Below are 20192 nucleotides of genomic sequence, written 5' to 3' on the forward strand. Positions count from 1 at the left end.
AGGCATAAGTCATCCATTCATTTTAAGAAGTGTCTTTTTTTGTTGCTTTAATAGCAATACCAAATAATTAAGGAATAATTTCAACGATTTCTTAGGCAATGAAATCACTTGCGCTTTCCGTAATGCGTGTGAATCAAGAGTAAAAGCTCTGCAAACTCAAAGTTCGGAGTTTGAAAAGTATTGTTAGCGATGTGTTGTGATTTTTCCAAGTGTACAGTGGAGGAAAACGGAGTTAAATGAGTGATAAGCGGGTGGGCGCAGCCATAAGAAAATTGTGTGCCAACACACCCACCCGCACTTTCCCCACGCGCTCTGGGCCAGACAAAAAAATGAAAATGCGCCCAGAGTGTGCCGGAAAGGGAGATAAAGCTCTCGGTGGAGCCCAGAGACACGAAATAAATTTAAAATAACACGAATGTGTGAGGGGCGGTTTCGGTGTGGGTGGGCAAAACAAAAAAAAGCTCAGGGTTTGGTATTTCGGCGGGGGCCAAAATCTCGAATACACGCCGCTTTGAATGGTAAAAAAGGAGCTTTTTGATTAATTTCACCCAATTCTTCTTTGCAAGCTCTTCCTCCCGCCTTTCATCGCTCATGCTTTCTCTCTGGCGCGCTCAAAGCTGCGCTCCGTTGGGGTCCAGAGAGGCTCCCATCTATCCGTTTCCATTAATTATGTGCGGCACTCTTTTTTTATATATGTATTCCTGCACCATTCCCACACCGGCCGATGTGAAGCGAGAGGGTTTACATAATCCACGAAAACAGAAAACATATGCAATTTATTTTGCATTCCCCTGTATCCGGTTTTGGGATTAATTTATGGAACAACATGCTTTATGCATTACGATGGTTTCATTTTCGCTCACATAACACTCCATTTGTGTGTAGAATCACATCGGTTTGCGACCAGAAGTGGAAAAAATCTCCGCAAATAGAATTAAGTTCTCGTTTTCTCATGACATGCCCACATAAGTCTCGCCGCTTCAACTTGGGGATTATGCCAAATTAATTTATATTTATTTTAATCCCCAGAGACAGCGACTCTAGATCCATCTTGTGATTACCTGGAAAATGCCACACTTATCTTCACACGACTTTCTCTCTCTCTCTCTCTTTTCTACAGATTATCTTTGACGGTTTCTCCGTGGGACGCTTCGATGAGGGCCTGGTGGATGGCGATGGCGATACTCTGGAAACCAGCCTCAGTCCATCGGGAGAACTTCCCGGATGTCCTGAGGGATTTATGCAGGTAAAATTTACTGCACGCGAATTTTCATCCATCCACAAATTTCATACAAACTCTCTGGCATACACATTGTTAGAGAGTCTGTGTGGAGCCAATTAAAATACTTTATGCTCTCCTACATAGTTTCCATGGGGGAGTTTTACATATGAGAATTTTCACTAGTCTCTCCTGCCCATTGTGCCCACCAATTCATTATCTATTCCCCTCTCGCATCTGTGTACGATTTTTAACTTCTTCCAGTGCTCTTAAAAGGCAACCTCCAACCGAAGTAACTCACCAAAAATCCTGGTCTTTGTTCTGACTATCAAAGAGTCCAACATAATTGCACTTCTCAATTCAATTGTGGTTGCCAATCGAACAATAGCAGATAGTCTGTGATTATGGGATAACATTTTGCTGGTAATCCCGATTCGTTGCTTTCAGCACTGATGCGTCTCAGGAATGGATAAGCAAAAAAAGTGAATAACAAAGCTTATTGTTGGGAAATAATTTGATCCATTTTCCGCTCTAAACGGAAAGGAATTCAGCACTTGATAAAAGTCATTTGAAATCTCATAACATCGATGCAATTAGTGCAAACTCAATTCCAAGTTAATCCGGAATCATAAATGTATGTCGTGAACATCTAAGCAAAACATGTTATTGAGTTCTCAACTCAAACGATATCAACATGAAACTCAATCAACTAATTTAACTTGAGAGCGAACGAAATAAAACCATTATCAACTTAAAATTCATGTTTTCGTGAGTGCCTCAGAGCGATTAGAAGAAGAAGAAAAAAAAATAAAATTTTTTGGACATTTGCAAAAACAAGTCACACTACAAAGTGTGTATAAATAGCAGAATGCCACAAACTAGCCTCTTGAAGGCAACTGGAATTGAAGACACGATCTTGGTTGAAGGTGAATGTCTGAAGCAGCATTTTCCCTCGGGTCACATCTCAATTCCACCCCTTTCCAGGAGGGGGTAAGATGAAGAAAACACACCCAGTGAGAGAGAAAAATTATTGAGAAATACCCAGTGTCACGTTTTTCACAAGTACATTCCAATTGCTTTCACTTGCGAATTTTCTCCTTGTGTTACCTAACATGAGAGGTGAAAAACCCCTGTACAATTCATCTCAAGTGCGCTGAAAGGCAGAGAAGTCTCTACACACATTTCTTTTGGCTTAAATCGAAGAAAATCTCACGTTGAGAGAAAGTTCAGGCCACCGTTTTGCTCCTTTCGCTGCGCACTAAGAACACTTCACGGGGCGGCCATTGAGAATTACGTGTGCGGTTGAGGTTGTTTTTGAGTAAACAGGAAATCTTGCGCTTTATTTTACAGCTCAGCGAACTGGGACGCCCTTTCACTGGTGGTTCATGGTGTGGCTCAGCTTCCGGACATCAGCTGTACTACAGCGAGACAGCCACAGTAACAATAACAGTCAAGGTGAGAGCCAATCTCCTGAAAAAGTTTCAAATCTCGCAGCAGATTACATGACGCCCATCCTATCGCTCCTGTATCTTTCTTCCTGTTGACGCTGATCGATTTGCGTCATGCGATTGACGCCATACAGCATGGCGAACGCACATTTGGCAGGATGAAGTGATAAAAATTTACATAACAATAAATTCTCAACACATTCCACTCGGGAAATGTTTGTTGATTGCAGCCAAAGTCCGGACCAATGTTTTTTTTTCAGGTTATTGCCCGTTAAATATAGTATAGGTGAATTTATATTTAAAACTCAGTGAGATACTCATTAGAAGCTTTTTGAAATCAATCCAAAAAGCTGCATATTTGTGCACTTTTTCTATCCATTTTTCCTCAAATAAATCCGTAATTTAATGAACTCAAACTTTAACGAAATCAATTCACATGCATGGCTATTTTTATGACGCTCTCATCTGCTACACTTAATTGCCCCAATTCTATGTACATATTCTGTACATATGTGGGTCAGTTTTTATGCCCAATTCAACACACCAAATTGCAGTCATTGTGTTCAAAAGGATGCTACTCGAATTCAAAAAAAGGGCTTCTGAAAAAATCCCAGAGAGAAATTACAGATATTCAACGAAGCCTGTAATGATGGAAGTTTAATGTGATTATCACCAACCATGCTGGCCTTTAGTGTGGTGAATTTGAAATGTATGGCAAACGAAAGACTGTCCATCGCTATTTGCATCATATAAATCGAAGCAGGAATCAATATTTGGCAATTTGCAATATCCAAATTACTCCTGAATATTTAAATACACTTTGAAGCTATGGTTTACTTTGCAGCTCTTTTACTAATGCAAACTGCGCCAACAATAAATTTATCCAGTGATTTCACAGGGAGACAAAATAGCACACAGTAAATAAACACACTCACTTAACATTGCTGAATTATTTATCAATTGTTATATCGCTCTACCGGTATTGTTCTTTGATGTGAAAATTTAATATCGAGAAACCACATGAGAGGTAATTATGGATTCTTGTGTGTGAACTTGTTCATGCATACAATAATTCTACCATAGTTGATGCATCAAAGCAATTTCGTTACATGAATTCTCCCAAGTATGTCACAACTTTGTGACAAAGAACATCAGTTTTGCTTTAGATATTAAAAATATAGCATTCTAACATATTTTTGCAGGTCAAAGCATGAAGTTTGAGAAAATATTTTAGTCGGTTTTCCCATTCTCATTGAACACGATAGAAAATTATTCTGACAATCCAAATATTATACACTTCAAATTTCCATCAATATAGCCTGTGTTGTTTTCCTCTTTCCTCCATTGCAGCATTACCAACAATAACAAAGTGTTCTCCACTGTGCATTTCCTCTCCGAAACTGTTTGGGAGTTCGTGCATAAACATAGTCGAAGAGACACTTTTGTAGGAAAGCATGTCCGTTGATAGAATTATCAGTGTCAAATTTGAGGGAAAATTTTGTGAGAAATTGGCTGCTGGAAGAAAACAAGTTGCGATTTTGATTGCATAAGAGGGGAAATTGAGGCGAGGAGGACAAGTTTTCCATCGTGCAATGAGGCTTATTGTTGTTACTCCACTCCATCAGAGCCATATCTCGAATATTATGAGTATTGTTATGAAAGTTTATATCCTGAGAGGATCTTCTGCCATTCCGTACCATGAAGGACTTCCTGTGCCCGTCCATGGCAAAATCTGAGATGTGCAATCTCTCTGCCATTGCCGTAATGAGAACCTCCAGCTTGCACACTCAACGCTATGTGGGTTTTTGATAACAAAGAGCTATACACACACTTGCAGTGCATTAGATAGACCGTGTCTATGCAAATTGCCCCACAGAAATCCACTCCTCAAGACAGACTTCCGACAGCGACGTGTGTATTATGTTCTATGAATGACGAAAATTTCAATTTGAACTTCTCAATAAGATTCATGAAAAAAGTTTGACCGGCAGCGACGGAAGCAAATTGAGTAAATCTTTTCGCCAAAAATCATCGCACTTCCACTTCTGCAGAATTGTCAAGACTTTAAAAGACGACGTTTTAGAATAATCTTGAACACTGTACAAATGTCTAATGCTTATGTTTTAGAAACAGAAGAAGACAAAACTCAGATAGTGAAGAAACCATAATTTAAATAGAAAATCAATATTATTATAAGAATGCAAAATATTAACCACACTTATAAAAACATTTGTTCTCTAACCAAAATTTTAAAATAGCGAAAGCTGGTCAAAACCATAAAACTTTTACCATGAAACTTTTTCATTCTCTCTTCAACTTATTTGCATTTTTAATTGAAATACAACCCCCAAGTGTATTGTCTGAGATTCTGGCGGAACTTTGCAGTTTAAAATTGCGATAATTGCAAACGAGTGCCATAATTACAACTGCCATGGTTACTCCAAATGTTCTGGAATTCAAAAAGTTACTAATTAATCTCAAATAAGCACAGGATAATTCCTCAATGAGATGCAGAAGAATGTTGAGCTGGCGCGTATTGGCGCTGTCCGAAAGTTTTGGTGAATGTTGAAATGCAGAATCCGTGGTCGGCGAGTTATGTAACCTATGTGCAGCATTCAGATGACACATTTTTTTGCCACACTCCATCTCAGCTGCCCTGGACTAACGCAGAATCATGCAAAAAGAGGCGGCAGACTGAGGAGCGCCCAAAGAAGGGAACTGCGCCAAGAGGAGATGAATTATGATCAGCTTTTATCCTTTAACTTTTTCTATGTTTTCCTCTCCATCTGGACGCGGACGCAGCACAATATTAGTATTCATTCCGTCACGCTTCCCGGAGCAAGTGGGCTCCGTGTTCCGGGACGCCAGGTGCTCCCGAGAGACGAGGTGTGGGGCAGTCGAAGCTATCTGGCACTGAGTCTGCAGATAAATGTGCATCTCCTGTGCCGAGACGCCCCTGCGCAATTTCCAAATTTCCCCCCGAATCCATAAACACAACTGCACTCAGAGTCTTCCAAATCGCGTTTTCAGAGAATTTGATTGACTGGCTTCTTCTCTCTCAATTGTTGCAGGTTTTCCATCCGCCGATGCAAGGAAATAATCCGTTTGAGTTTCGCATCCGATACAAATTCATAAGTCAATCAGACGCCATTGTTCGGTGAGTATAATCACGCACAAAATAAACGTTTTAAGGCACTAATCCATGGGCAATTAGAGTAAGTCATATCGCATAAAATGAAGGATTAAGTTAAGAGGAGTTTATCATTTAGCATTCTGTATTTGTCTACAGATTTTGCAAAATTTCACTGAATAATGTGAATGCAAATTGAGATGAAATATTCAGGATGGATTCAGATTAATCCGAATTCTCTTTGACGAAGTTTCTGTTGTGCACAAAATCCGATGCGATCACATTTGAAAAGATATCGATGCGAATGGGGAAAATCAACAAATTCAAAATTCCCGCGAAAACGCATTGGGGCGTTAAAGAAAACTCCATTTATTCGCGAAATTCGTATGTAATCAGACAAATTTGTATTGTAGTCTGTTTGCCAAAGACATGTTATATCACGTCACGTATCTCATCTCTGTTTGCCAAAACATATTGCAGCCACACAGTCTCTTCTATTATCAAGGTAAATAAATAATTAGTATGGCAAACAGTGTGAGCAACATATTGATTTTCAATTAATTCATTTGAAGACTGACTGGGGGTGAATTAGTCAAAATTATTCATCGTCTGATGGGGCTGAAACGAGCGGGGTGGGCGAACTCTGCGGGGGCGGCGGAACCTCATGAGGAATAGTACGAGAGCGATGTGAGAGCAATTTAGTATAGGTACTCCATATAGTTCATCCATTTCTATATTCCGATCACGTCTCCTGTTCTTTAGACTACCCGAACTCCTTCCAAGGCGCCTTGCCCGAATCCTTGCGCACTTTTAACTAAGATACACCCACACGACGCAAGATGGTGTGAGCTGGGATCCTCGAGGAAAGGATTTGTAGAGCGCCAAATTCCATGTGAATCCCGTATGATTCCACCACATTGATAATATAAAACTTTTTCACTTGCTCTTTATTAATTCTGGGTGGGATTCTCCAAATCTTCAACCATTCATGATTTCAACACGCAATTTTGGTCCCTTTTCTCTGCCCATCTCGGACGCAACTTTTGAATTCACCCCTCGTTCGGCCACACTCTCGAGACTCTTGAGAATTTTTGATTTTGACACCGAACATCTTCCTCCCCGCGTCACCCGTGCGGCCGGAAGATCGGACAAATAATAGTGGGTGGAAAAACAAAAGCAATATTCACACTCCACGCCAAATTTATTTCACACTGACTAAAGTACACATTCAGAGTCAACTCATCAAATATTGATCCCTGACATTCTCTTTTTCACCCCAAAAAGCCTCCATCTTTCATTTCATCCCGAACTGTGGGGGAGAGGGAGGAATTTCCATGCCACCCCGCCTGAAAGCTCAATCGTTCTGGGGTATTTTTCGTTTGTGTGCCACTTATTCAGAGAATGTAGAGCACAATGAGCAGAACAAATGAGGAGACTTGAGTCTAAGAATATACTGAGCACTTCCTCAATAATAAATGAACCTTTCATTTATATTTTAGAATATATCTCGTTTGAAATTAAATTAGGAAATTATAAGCCAAGTTATAAGCTTTAAATTGAGTTTAAATTAAGTTTTCTAATCAAATCCGATGGAACACTCAGAGAAAATTCCCCAATTTACAATAAGATAGTCTTCAATTTTGAATGAAATTTGCACACTTCCGCTTAGGATTTGCTCTGAGTGCATGAGTTCCTGTAGTTTCGTGATTAATGGAATTTTCAATGCAATGAATATATTCCCCTAATACTCGTCGATGAAATTCAATAAATTTGTAGATACAAGCTCAAATATGAGCAACACAGAGACGAATGCTGTGCTAACCAGCAATTTGAGCGTTCCACTTCGGGTTGAACTTATTGATTGTCGGAGTGAATGAATAAATGTAGAACTGTGTGCAGAACGGCATAAATTCTGGGTGGCTATTTTACCCATGACCTTAATTTGGAGGGAGCCGCGAAGGCAGACGCTCGGACGACAAATGGAGGGTCCTTGCTGTTTTTCACACAATCAGAGTTATTGCCACGCTGGGCGTTGCACACGCCAACTCTCATGCACGTTCGGCGTGTAAAATATAGTTCTGTGCCCCTTTGGAAGCTCTCAAAGTCACTCCATTCACTAATGCGCCCTGTGCATCTCTCTTTCAGATATGGGGCGCCGAGTGAACTTCTGGAACTTGGTCAGGTCACGCCAGGGACGTACTGCACGCGGCAGTTCGACGAGTGCTACAGAAAGAAGTGTCGTCTCCAGAGTCCCAATTATCCGGGAATGTATCCCAGGAATGTGACATGCTACTGGACAATTAGGCAGAAGACTGTGCCAACATGCAAGCACGCCATGATTGGCGTCAGTCAGGAGAGTGAGCACAAGGCTCTCGTTAAAAGGTCGGTTGTCTCTACCCACAATTTATGTACAAAGTCAGGATATTTTATCTCACAACTCACACAAAAATCTCCACACTTTATGGCTGCACTTTTGACCCAAGCAACGCAAACAAATCCTAATGTGTTGGGATCAGTCATAAACAATCATTTTCATCCTATAATATGAAATGCATGATGATTGCATGCAAATCAAAAACACTCCCATATAACATTCCCTTTTTGAGGATATCACTCAATTTATTAATAAATGGAATTTTCAAAATTGACTTTGATTGATTTGACGGAATTTGAAATAAGAATTGAACATGCAACGATGCTCTGGATTATCCAACACTCATTCTAAATGGAATATCATGTCAACTCTCATAAGTCCCATGTCTAAAGAAGACTACTTTGCACAGTATGGATTTTCTTGCGGAAAAAGCTCAAGGAGCAGTCTAACCGGAAGTTTATTTTGCAGGTCAATAGCGAGCTTAAACAAGACATCACGGTCAGTGAGAGCATGGTCAGACTGCACGGGCGAGAGGGATCATTTGATATTTTACGACGGCAGCTCCACAAATGACCCAGTTTTAGCCAAATACTGCGGGGGCGACTGGCTTCCTCGCGTCGTGTCACGGTGAGTTGCCCTCTTGTGTACGCTTGAACTTCCAACTGGCCCAGATTTATGGTAACTCCGGGGATTTATAGCATTTCACCGGCGACTCAATTGAGTCATCGATTAAACATGCTCGTCCCTTTCGGCTCTTCCTTGTCTTCCTTTCTTTCGCTTAGTCAACTGTTTGCTCGCATATGAACTCACATATCATATGCACATCGTGCAGTACAGCATTAATTAAAACTCGTGGTGAATTGCTCTTCTGATGTCCTCTGCAAAAGCCAGTCATGACTGAAGAGTCATATTAGTGATTTCGATTTTAGATATTCCACTTCATGACCATTTTATGCTACTTTTATGTCTTCTTCTAAAGTTTTCTTACCCATTTCACTTTATGCTCATCCATTGAATTCACTGCAAATTGCATTACAGCTCAGATCCCGAAGTGAGACAAGGTGATTGTGGCCCATAGTCGAGAGGAATTCAATAAAAAACCCATGTTTCAAAGCACTTTCGAGTCAACACAGACTTTGCTCGTAAAAGCTTATCATTAGTCCTCAATTTGCAATGACCTCAATTAATTAACACAGTAATTTTGCTGTATAATTGCGCAGATAGTTTCAGGCCTTGGAATAAATCTCGTGTCAGAACTTGAATATGTTACTTTCCACATCCCCTCTTGCGGGATTGAAATGGAGTAGAATAAGAGCGCAAAAAGCTATCTCAATCAATGTGTTTCAAGGGGAATTCCAGGCGATTGTTCAGAAATTCAAGAAGAGAGAATTCAAGTCTTCGAGGATTACAAGTTTTTCTTCCCATCCATTCGCAAAGGTTGAATTTTCCTCTCATTGCACATTAAAGTTTTTCCGTATTAAATCCATCAAACGGCTATTCCCTATTCTTTTTCACACTTTATTCTCTCTTTCCGTTTGTCATAAGATAGAGAGAATTTTTCCCTTCTCACGTATCATTTCCATCTGGGAATTAAATGGCAGAAAAAAAGAGGGAAGACAGAGAGGATAAAAGAAGCCTTTTCTGCGTTTCATCATGCAGAAGAACTGCATTCGCAGTCAGCTTGAAGATTTCTTTCGTCTCCAAGCGAGAGGCCATAATAAAACCACACCGACAAAGTTGAAAGTCAAACTTTTCGCTCTTTCCACCTCACTCTCATCGTTTTCCAAAGAATTACACATTTCAGTTGTTCCTTTTCAATGCAAAACTTTGTCCTCACCCAAAATATATAGAGCTTTGAGAAAGTATCTGCACCGCTTATCTTAAACTATTACGCCGTTCAAATTCTAACCAAAATGTATACATGATTTCATCGTCGAGAGTACAAAAGTGCAACTAAAATTGAAGGTTTATACATACGTATATTGATAATCAATAATTCTCGAATTTTCTCATACGTTTAATGTGAGTAAATTACGACACATGCATAAATACAAATGAAGATAAGCAGAAGTTGCACTAAAATCTTCTTGTTTGGACTGAATGTGGATGCCCAACGCCCCAAACACCCACTCCACAGTCACTCCAACCCTAATTTGTCACTCTCTGACCGAACCCTGCCCTGATTTGTATGCCCTGGAAGTGTGCAACACAAGATGAGACACCTGTTTCGCACACAGTGTGGGTGTCTCATCCGTAAATCGGTTTATTTATCAAATGTGCCGCCCTGACAGACTCATTATGCAACATGGAAGGCATGTCCCAAACGTCTCTCAAATATTAAGCGGCCATTCAATCGAAATCAATTGTGCTGAGTCGAATGCTGGGGATGTGGAGGAAAGTATTGTGTGTCAGAGACTCAAACTGATAATTTTCCTCCTCTTTGCAGGGGCTCCGAGATGCTCGTCGCCTTTCACTCCAGCCCATTCTCTGCCCCACTGCAGACTGCCACCCCAAATCGGGGCTTCGAACTGGACGTGGACATCCTGTACACGGATTCGGACTCTTATGACTACGCCAAAGGCGAGCGCACCTGCGAATTTCATGTGAACGCCTCAAATCCAGGTGAGAGATTCCATATGAGATGCATTAGGAGAGCATTCTTGGCCATTTGTGGGCGACAAATGATGCAAATCTCTGTGGGTCACGCGTGAGGGATTGGCTCAGGCACAGGAGTTCATTGCACATTGTCTATTCCCAAGCTCATGCTTTCCATACAATTGTATCGTCTCATTCATGCGATGTTCTCCAATCAGGTTCACAAATTTATATACTCTCCAACACACACACACACAAATTAATTGACGCCTTGGTCAACATACAAGTGGACACTTGTGAGGAGACTCAGTCCCAGAGTTTGCACAGATAGGAAGAAAACACAGCAAAACTGAATTGGGTGAATTTGTGTTCAGAATTGCAGCTTGATTATCTATTGACACAGCTGGAGGATATCGCAATTAACTCCAATCAATGCAGTCGACAATTGAAAAGAAATTGAATTTTGACCAGTAAAGATTTGTTGTACGCAACATGGCTTTTTTTTAGGAGTTTTCACTGCATGAATAAAAATTTTAAAGCTCTTGAGATATTATAAAATAAAATTGAAATATTCCTCCCAAATCACTTTTCAATGAATAAATAAATTGAATTTCAATGTGAAATAATTTTATATTCTGTCATGTATTTATTTAATTATTAATTAGTGCATCATGAAAACACATTTAATTACACAATAGGCTAAATTCCTGGGTATTTTCAATCACACTGTTAAATCATGTCATTTCATTTGCATATACCTAACTATTTCCATGTGCAGCCAAAGTCAAAATGAAATTTGATTTCACAGAAAAATCCTAACAAACAAACAGTGTGAATTGTCATGGCGTGTATATATTTTCAAATTAATTTTATTTGTTGATGAAACACAAAGTTTCATTGTTCATTTGTTGGTTTGCCATTGTTTAAATGTGTCTTTTCCTCAAACATGCAAATATACTACGATATTGGAAATTTTCAATCACTGCAATTTTGCGGGAAATTCTACATGTTCATTAAGCGTCAAAGTACCACTGCTATACAAACATATTCACACATGAGAATTAGTAGCTGTATAGCAAATGGATATTTCGAAGAAACCACAGGAATATGGCTAATAAACGCCTATAATCGTGCTAAATTAAGGATTATTATGTTAATAGGAGTGTATATAATTGAAGTTTGGAATCACACAGATTTTCATGGAATATAAATGTTATGCAGAGGCTTATTAATGTCTGATTCTACATATTTTGATGAGAATGGGGTTGATAATTTGAATTACAGTATTTTATTGCGGATTCCACCGCCTGCAAATGCACAGCATCGTTACGTCAGTGTAATGATAATGCCAAAGCAGACGATTAATCATTCTAATAAGAGGATCAACTCAAATCCAATATAGACACTCATTGAAGCATGCCACTTTCTGCGCCTGTTCTGAACATCCACATTGAATTTCGAGAGCACTCAGAGCAATGTCGAAAGTACCACTAAAATGTTCCTAATACCACCGAAACTCTTGAAGATCCCACACTGTATTCTCATCCATTTTTCGACCACCATTAGCTTTTTTTCTGCTCGTTACATGCGATTAAAGCATTCGCATCGAATTTCCACATTTTCGCTTTTAGGCTTATTACCCACCCCGAAAAAAAAATTACAAAACCAATCCCTTTGTCATTTTTTTCCCCTTTAGAATGCCAATTCATTTAAATTTAAACTGGATTCAGATTACATTTCAATTAAACTAAAATGTGAAGTGCTTTAGCGAGAGAAAAAAAAGTGATGAAATTGCAATTTGGAATGGCATTTGTGATGCTTTCACCTCATTAAAGCTCACAATTAAATAACATATCAAATGGCAATGAGTGCTTAATGACGTGTTGTTGTGAGAATGGAGCCTTTTGTTCCGCCGCCTGGCAAACTCTGCGTCCAACAGTCGACATAGATAGATCCACGTCCTGACAGTGTGCCAGCATAATTGGAAATACTTCCAGAGTCGCTGTCAGTAATCAAGTGAAATGAGATCAGAGGCAAGCAAATGCCATAATTACGATCAGAACTTTCTCTCTTTAGCCAAAATTGAACAGTTTGTCCGGCACAGTAAGTCAATATTTGCGAGAAATAGCGCTAAAGAAGTTTAAGCATCATTGTATTTGGCACTCATTTTCCCCTTGTTGACAATCCACTCCATCAGGGGATTTTCAAGCGGTTGAGCGCGATTCCACGAGTGCAAATTAAGTGCAAGCAAATTCATCTCGCGAGGGCTGTTATTTGTTTACTCCCGGTGAAATCGCTGATAAAGTGGAGCACGAGACATGTGAGCATTGTCAGTGTTTGATGGTAAAAAGGGCCGCTATGTCTCACAGTGTGAGATTATATACACAACCATAATCTCCATACATAGGTGCAATGTAGGCGAGGAAAACCGCATGCAGTTAAGTGTGCTTCCGACAGGCACCCTTTAGGATTTTGCTTTAATCATGCGGTTCTCTGAGTTTGCTCCTGTGTGAAGCTGAATGCAAATTATATCGCTTTTCTGCACGATTGGAAAGCAAATCAATATGTAGAACTTTTTCCCACAGTCTCTCCGCCTATTTTCCTTTCCTTCGCGCCTGTATTCGAGCCTCACGGGTAATCTGAATGCAATCATTTGGCGTGAAAAAAAAGAACCAGAGGAATGCGAAACTCGTATAGCCAGTGCTGCAAAACCCCAGGTAACTTTTCGAGAAGAATGCATAAGAATGCGGAAAATAAATTAAAATTGCATCAGAGTCGTTCAACCAAAGTTCCGCCCACACATTTTTCTGTCCGACAGACGAAACAATAACTTCCGCCTGATCATTAGTGCGGAGTCGTGTTGGTTGAATGTAAGAAGGAATCCTCCTTATTGTGCCTTTTTCCCCACCATTCACAGATCCAACAAAAATCCATTAGTGAACTCTCGTTTATACAAGAAATTCACCACCCCGCAGAATAGATGAGAATAGAAATGCAAAATAATTAACTTTTTTACAAACTCCACGAGCTCTTCACCGTCTGTTCTCTTAGAAAATTTTCACATCTTTTTGTTGGCACACATTTCAATTCTCTCTCTCCCTCTCCCTCTCTCTCTTGCGCCTGAGAAATGGCAGGAAAAACTTCGGATCCCAAGATGAATACGCGATTAAAGTCGGTGTGCTTTTTGTGCACTCAAGAGTGTCAACACTGTGCCGCAAAAGAATCCCCTAAGCAAATTAATAGTTCACACTTAGACGCTATAGTTTTAACCGACGTGCTAATAGCGTGGTCACAATCAGTATAGCTTATGTGCATGGCATTTAATGCCTTTCTCGCAAATTCTCGTGCGCGCTTGCAAGTTCATTTGCCCTATTTAATGCATTACTAAATTTCCTGTCTGCCATCGTATAAACATTTACTCCGCTATTTTGTATATCAGTGCACTCGTTGTGGGGTGGCGAAGAGATCACCCACAATTTATCATGTGGAAATTGAAGGTATGACTTCAAAGCAGCACTCTGCATGTATATGCTAATGAAATATATTTGCGTATTTGTGTTATTTCTGCACCACCAAATATGTAATAATCTCAGATGGAAATTGCGGACGAGCTTGGAAAATGGCGTGGGGGAAAATGGTGAAATTAGTTGTTGGGTAAATCAAGAGCAGTTTGGCTATTTGGTGTCTGGTGATAAAGATTTGCATTTAACGCTGCTTTTAGGAGCAATTTTTCTGTGCAATCTGGGAAAATCCGTGAATAAATTAAGATCTGACAAATGAGAAAGCTTTCGCGGTTGAGAATTCACTAAAAATCATTAATCCTTGTGAGAAATGCATTTGCTTTTAGTGTTGATTCTGAAGAATTCCATTAGATTTCCACTGATTTTTTTTTTAATATTAAAAATTAACAAGCAAAAAGAAAAACAAGCAAGTCCAATTTCTGCTGAATAACTTCTCCAAACAGTGCAAAATTAAATTGGAAGAACAGCAACAAATCCAAGGCAATTTGGTGGTGGCAGCGTCAATCAATGAAGCGGAACGAGGAAATGCAAATGGAAGTCCACATGGCACACGGTTTATTTGTCACTGTTTTTGTGGGAAATGTTGAAGGCGCAGAGACAAAAATTCTATGCCTGCAGGTGAAGCTATATATTTTGTCATTTCGCAGACGAAAATGAAATTTGTCCACCTCCTTCGACGACGCCCGACCTCCAGACAGTGTCCTGAAGCCAGACTCTGTGCATGCATCCCAACCAATTGGTTTACTCCTGATGGCAGCCAGGAGAGGGTGAAAGCTTGAAATTTAACGAAGGGAATTCAAATTCCGTCGTAATTGAATTTCCACGGAGCAAATTCAAATAATTTTCTAGTTTATGTACTTGTCGCCATCCACCCGCAAGTCATAAATGCCCTCGAGAGATGAGTTGAGGGTGGCGAAGAATCATCCGTCTGCGAAATTGTGAAATTGTCAAATTGAAATATCTCTCTAGCGTCGCTCTATTTTTGCTTTTAGCCCCGCACACGATTCGGAAAATATAATTTGTGCTCTGCGGGGTTGATTCACTTTGCTCGCGAACGGGGGGACTTTCCGCTTGAACACGCAAGCATATATTTGAGCTGAGCGAGAGTGAGAGTGGGATTTGCGGGGTCTTTTTTGTCTTACCTGGCAAAATAAAAATAAAAAAAAGTACAAAATTCTCTCGGTGCCCAGGAAGAGGGAAAAAGTTTAATTACACTCATCTCTGGCTTCGTCTGCAGATGACGTTTTAATGTCTCGGCGTGGGAGAGTCGGTCGCATCCTGAGCCCCCGTCACACGCTGCCGCCCAACACGACGTGCACCTACTACTTCCACGGCCACCCGACGGATCTCGTGTGGATCTACTTCACCAGCTACCATCTGCAAATCCTCCAGCCGCCCGTGATAGACAACACGACGTTCGGCCAGGTGAGCAAAAAAGACACTTCCTCGGGCAGCGTGGCACTGCAAATCCCCTGAAACTCCCCTGAAACCCCCCTGAAACCCTCTGAAACAATGGGATTGTATGCAAAATGGGAGTACTTGGAGCGAGAAATCATGATGCGATTCCACCGAGAGAGCTGATTGCTGCGCTCCGAGAGCTTGTCACAAATTTGAGAGGCAGAGTTCGCAGTGCCAGAAACGGGCTTTAAAAGTCAAAAATCTCTTAAACGCCCAAATCCTATAAGCCCTTCTCTTCCCTCAAGTGACCCACTATGTGAACTCTGCCGTGCTGTGAATCCCACCGCACAGGATTCCCCACAATTGAACAGAGTTGATGACGTTGATGAGTTATAGACACCAGCAGCAAATCTGGAGTTGTGGTCATTTTGGTCAGGAAAAAACAGACAAAAATGAAGTCAAATTAATATTCTACTAACATTTCACCAAGTGAAGTACGCTTTTGGGCTTTCTATTGACCTAATTGTAGTGTTATATTGACTAAACTGTTTGATATCTAATAGAGCTAAACTCTGTTGAAGCTCTGCTGAGCGATCGCAAAGCATGGGGTGTAAAAATTGGTAATATGACGCCTTTATTCACACTCTTTTCTTCTTCTCCTCTTCGTTGCTGCAGACCGACATTCCGCCGTGGATTATTCGCTTTCGTGTGTGGGACAGCTCAATTACTGCCACGTCCGGCCGGGCTCCATCCGGACCCGCCGCGAGCACCACGACTGTGCCGCCGAATTTGCGTCCCTTCCATCCCGCAATCAACAACTCCGTGACCGGCAGCTATTACTACTACCCTTCCGGGCAGAAGCCGTCGCCGAGTGAGCAGCGCGTGAATGTGGACAACGCGTGGAATCCGGTGGAGAACTACATCTACGGTCCCACGCGCAGCAGCGTCTTCAATCACAACAACCCTTACGGGGGTGGAAATGTGGCGCCCTCGCCCACGCCGCCGCCGCCCAATCGCTTCGACAAGCTCAACAACGGTCTGTCCAACATCAAAGAGACCTTCAATTACATCGCCAACACCAAGTACACTCACAATCAGTATTCCGGGGCGCAGCTCAGCAACATCATTCAGCAGCGCCAGCCGGAAACCAACACGATCATCGCTCTGGACGGCTTCCTGGGCCACTCCACCTCCGGCGGCACCAAGAAGCACCACCCGAGCCGCGTGAGTCAGCACGAGAAGAACCCCGGCGGAGGCCGCAAACTGCTGCTCGAGATATTCGACAACGAGACGCCCAAGCTCTGCGATCACACCGCCCTCAAGGAGTCCAGTGGCGCCGCGTCCAAGACGAGGCCTTGCACGCCTCTCGAGAGCTACGTCAGCGCCGGAAATGACTTGGTGAGTGAAATTGCTTTCGGATCTGCCACCCACCCTCGACAATCGATTTAATTACAAAGGCGGTTCATAGGAATTTTGAAATTTATGTGACATGCCGCCAGTCAATTCAACTTTCTCGATTAATGGTTTCAACTTGGTGTGGGCGCTCAGCCTATTAAAATGGTAATTTCTCAAATATGCCCTGCCACACTCTCATGGGTGCTTCAAGGGAAAATTAAAATTCCTCTTCGCTTTGTCAATATGATTTGAGAGTCAGAATCCCGTCTCCAGAACGCTAATCTTTCAATCAATCGGCAGTTAAGGAAGAGTACATCAGAGTAAAATGCGTTCAATTACGAAAGGTGTGTCCTTAAAATCTCAACAACAATATCCAAGACATTAGAATTCGCATAAACATCGCTGCCAAAGGCTGGTTTTCATTCCGCTGGGAAGAGAAAATATTTGAGAAGTTCAATATTGAACTTCTATACTGAGATTCTTTGTGGCCAAAGCGGGGTGAGAATTGAAAGAAAATCGTGGTTATACATAGTATTTACTCAATTCATCGTCTGTGCGCCATTCTTTTCATCCTCAAGTATCTTTATGGTGTTCGGAAATGGACGGCTAGAAGCGCACCGACAATGGGAATAAGAGGAAGTATATCTCAAAGTGTATGGCAGAGAATCCCCATAATGCTCAAGTTCATCATTTGTTATTATTTTCCGGGGTGTGTTCGAGCATTTGTACGTCCGTGTCGCCAGCATTGGAAGCCTTGGAGCATATTTTGCTCCCTTGCGATGCTGCACAAATCGTCACAAACTCCCCTTCGAGCAACAATATGTCACCTTCACGTGATGTGCGGGTCTTTGAGACTTTTCTGCTGACGATGGAGAATCTCCCTTTGGCGCATTGCAGAAAATGCGCCTCCGCTGATTTGGTGAATGGACACCATTTTCCCACCCACTTGCAATCTATTTCACCATCTTTGCACTCCTCCTTTCGCAAAGTATGCCATCAATTTGTCATATTGAGCGATTCCACAGAGCGACTAAATACTCTCCCGTATTTTACGCGGTGCGACAGAGGATTACAAGCAGTAAGAAAGGATGAAAAGTGCTTCGAATTAAATTATTAATGAAAGCTGAAGTACAAAGCAGTTTCTCATTGTTGTCAGTACCAAATCCACATTCTCTAGAGTATAAAACCATTGTCCTTTGTCTATATGAAGTCCCAAAGGGAAATTTTCTTTTAAACAGTTTTGCAGCGAGAAGAGCGCTTTAGTCTTCCGATCAAAGCTGAGAAATGATTCTAGACCCAGATTAAGCTTCTCTCACGCTAATTAGTTTATCATCATTCCTTAAATAAGCGTAGAAAAATGGAAATTCTTTACAATTTTTCAGAAAATTGAATTCCACACACAAACCGGAACTGCTCTCTTTCCCGCTTCATTTGCCCTCCAATATGAGTTCGTAGACACGAATTTAGGTGGAGATCTGTGGCTCGGACGTCGCGGTGAAGAGACAGAAATTCCACCGCTCTGCTCTCGCGTCTTTCGACGACGTCGAGCTGACTTCCAGTCGCCGCGCAACGTCTTCCTTCACGGACGCGGCGGCGCCCGAAATCTCACTTGCTTGTACCGCATCGAGGCGGGCCTGGGAGAGAAGATCCGGGTGAGCCTGCACAATGTCTCGTTCGGAGACTCCACCACGTGCATAACCGAGTCTGACGCTCACACCGGCCGGCCGAGATGCGTGAAGCTCGAGAGCGATGGAGACAGTCGATTGGGCGAGCTGAAGATCTTCGATGTGCCCTACAAGGATGTCAGGGTGCCTCTGGGATGCTTCTGCGACAACACGAGCAGCATCTACAATACGCCACTAACCTTCCAATCCAACTCGCGCACGCTGGAGATCTCCTTTGTCGTGACAAACCTCAATGTGTCCGAAGACTTTGCTGACGTGTATTTCCACGCATCTTATGAGATCGTCCGCGTGCCGGACTGTCGAAGACATTTGCGCCTCAGAGGCGCTGGTGGCGAGGAAGAGATGGAGTATCCTCTGCAATCTTATGACGCCACTTGCGAAGGACAGCCGTGGTACGTTGAAGCTCAGGCTCTGGAAAGGTAAGTCGCGATCGAGTGAAATTGACCATCGAATAAGATTTGATCATTCACAGGAGTCTCTTTGTACTTACTTGGGGCACATTCCTGCCCATCGAGCCGTCGCAAGAGGAGATTTTACGCTGCAATACGAGAAATCGACTTATTGTCTACACAGGACGACCCCTGAAAACCATGAGAGTTATTTGTCCCACTCAGAAGGGCAACAAAGCTTCTGCGCTACACATATTCTCTGAGGATTGGCTCAACGCACAACCCTTCCTCTACGGCTCTAAGTAAGTTCCCTTCAAATTGATATTTTTAAAGGATTAGAATTAGATTAACTCTGCAAATTGATCTTAATTCAGACCAGCGACCATAGTTTTGGAGCCAGTGTTCAAAGAACCTGGAGATCTCGCTTTCTCGTGGCTGGAGATTCAGAGGACCAAGGCTTCTCTCATCCAGCAGCTCGATCTCCAGACAAACTTCACTGCCAATGAGACACTCGGTGAGTTCGGCTTCTTCCCTCGACATGCCGAATGCGAGCACAAGTGTCCCGAACTCGATGCCTGCATCGGAAGCAATCTGTGGTGCGATGGTCAGTATAATCCCGATCATTCTCCGGCCAAATCCTAACCGCGGCCTGTCTTGCAGGACAAGTGAACTGTCCGTCTGGTTATGATGAGTCCGAGGAGGAATGCGGCACAGCCAGGAAGCTCCTGGAGCTTCCGGGAGGAATATTTGCGGCTCTGGGTTGCATCGCTGCCGCCGTCGCCGCGTGCTTCATCTTCTGCATCTTCGGACTGGTGAGGAAGAGGAAAAAGGGTCTCGACGCCAAGCCCACGCTCAACGGCACCCTGCGCAAGGATTTCAAGAAGAGTGACCTCTTCATGGATCCCAACTCCTGACACGGAATGCAGCCGGTCGAGTACATTCACGTCGACCGGGAGACAACCGTGTGACCCATCTTCAGCCATCAGGATCACTTTCTACCGTAAAATGGTGCCGAGCAATCCGTAAATATATGAATTA

General features: G+C 42.1%; 1 protein-coding gene across 1 annotated transcript in view; it reads left to right on the forward strand.

The window, feature by feature from the left end:
* LOC132264227 (uncharacterized) overlaps positions 1-20093 on the forward strand; it is a 29028-nt gene extending 8935 nt beyond the window's left edge. Inside the window, exons 3-14 of the mRNA XM_059764343.1 lie at positions 1121-1246; positions 2570-2674; positions 5739-5824; positions 7943-8179; positions 8640-8798; positions 10618-10793; positions 15525-15712; positions 16361-17083; positions 18463-19184; positions 19238-19456; positions 19529-19758; positions 19815-20093. Coding sequence (XP_059620326.1) covers positions 1121-1246; positions 2570-2674; positions 5739-5824; positions 7943-8179; positions 8640-8798; positions 10618-10793; positions 15525-15712; positions 16361-17083; positions 18463-19184; positions 19238-19456; positions 19529-19758; positions 19815-20068 — 3225 coding nt within the window. The 3' untranslated portion in view covers positions 20069-20093. The remainder of the gene's footprint in view (positions 1-1120; positions 1247-2569; positions 2675-5738; positions 5825-7942; positions 8180-8639; positions 8799-10617; positions 10794-15524; positions 15713-16360; positions 17084-18462; positions 19185-19237; positions 19457-19528; positions 19759-19814) is intronic.
* The last annotated feature ends 99 nt before the right edge of the window (positions 20094-20192 follow it).

Source organism: Phlebotomus argentipes, unplaced genomic scaffold, assembly GCF_947086385.1.
Source record: "Phlebotomus argentipes unplaced genomic scaffold, Phlebotomus argentipes genome assembly contig_32, whole genome shotgun sequence".
NCBI classification, from domain to species: domain Eukaryota; kingdom Metazoa; phylum Arthropoda; class Insecta; order Diptera; family Psychodidae; genus Phlebotomus; species Phlebotomus argentipes.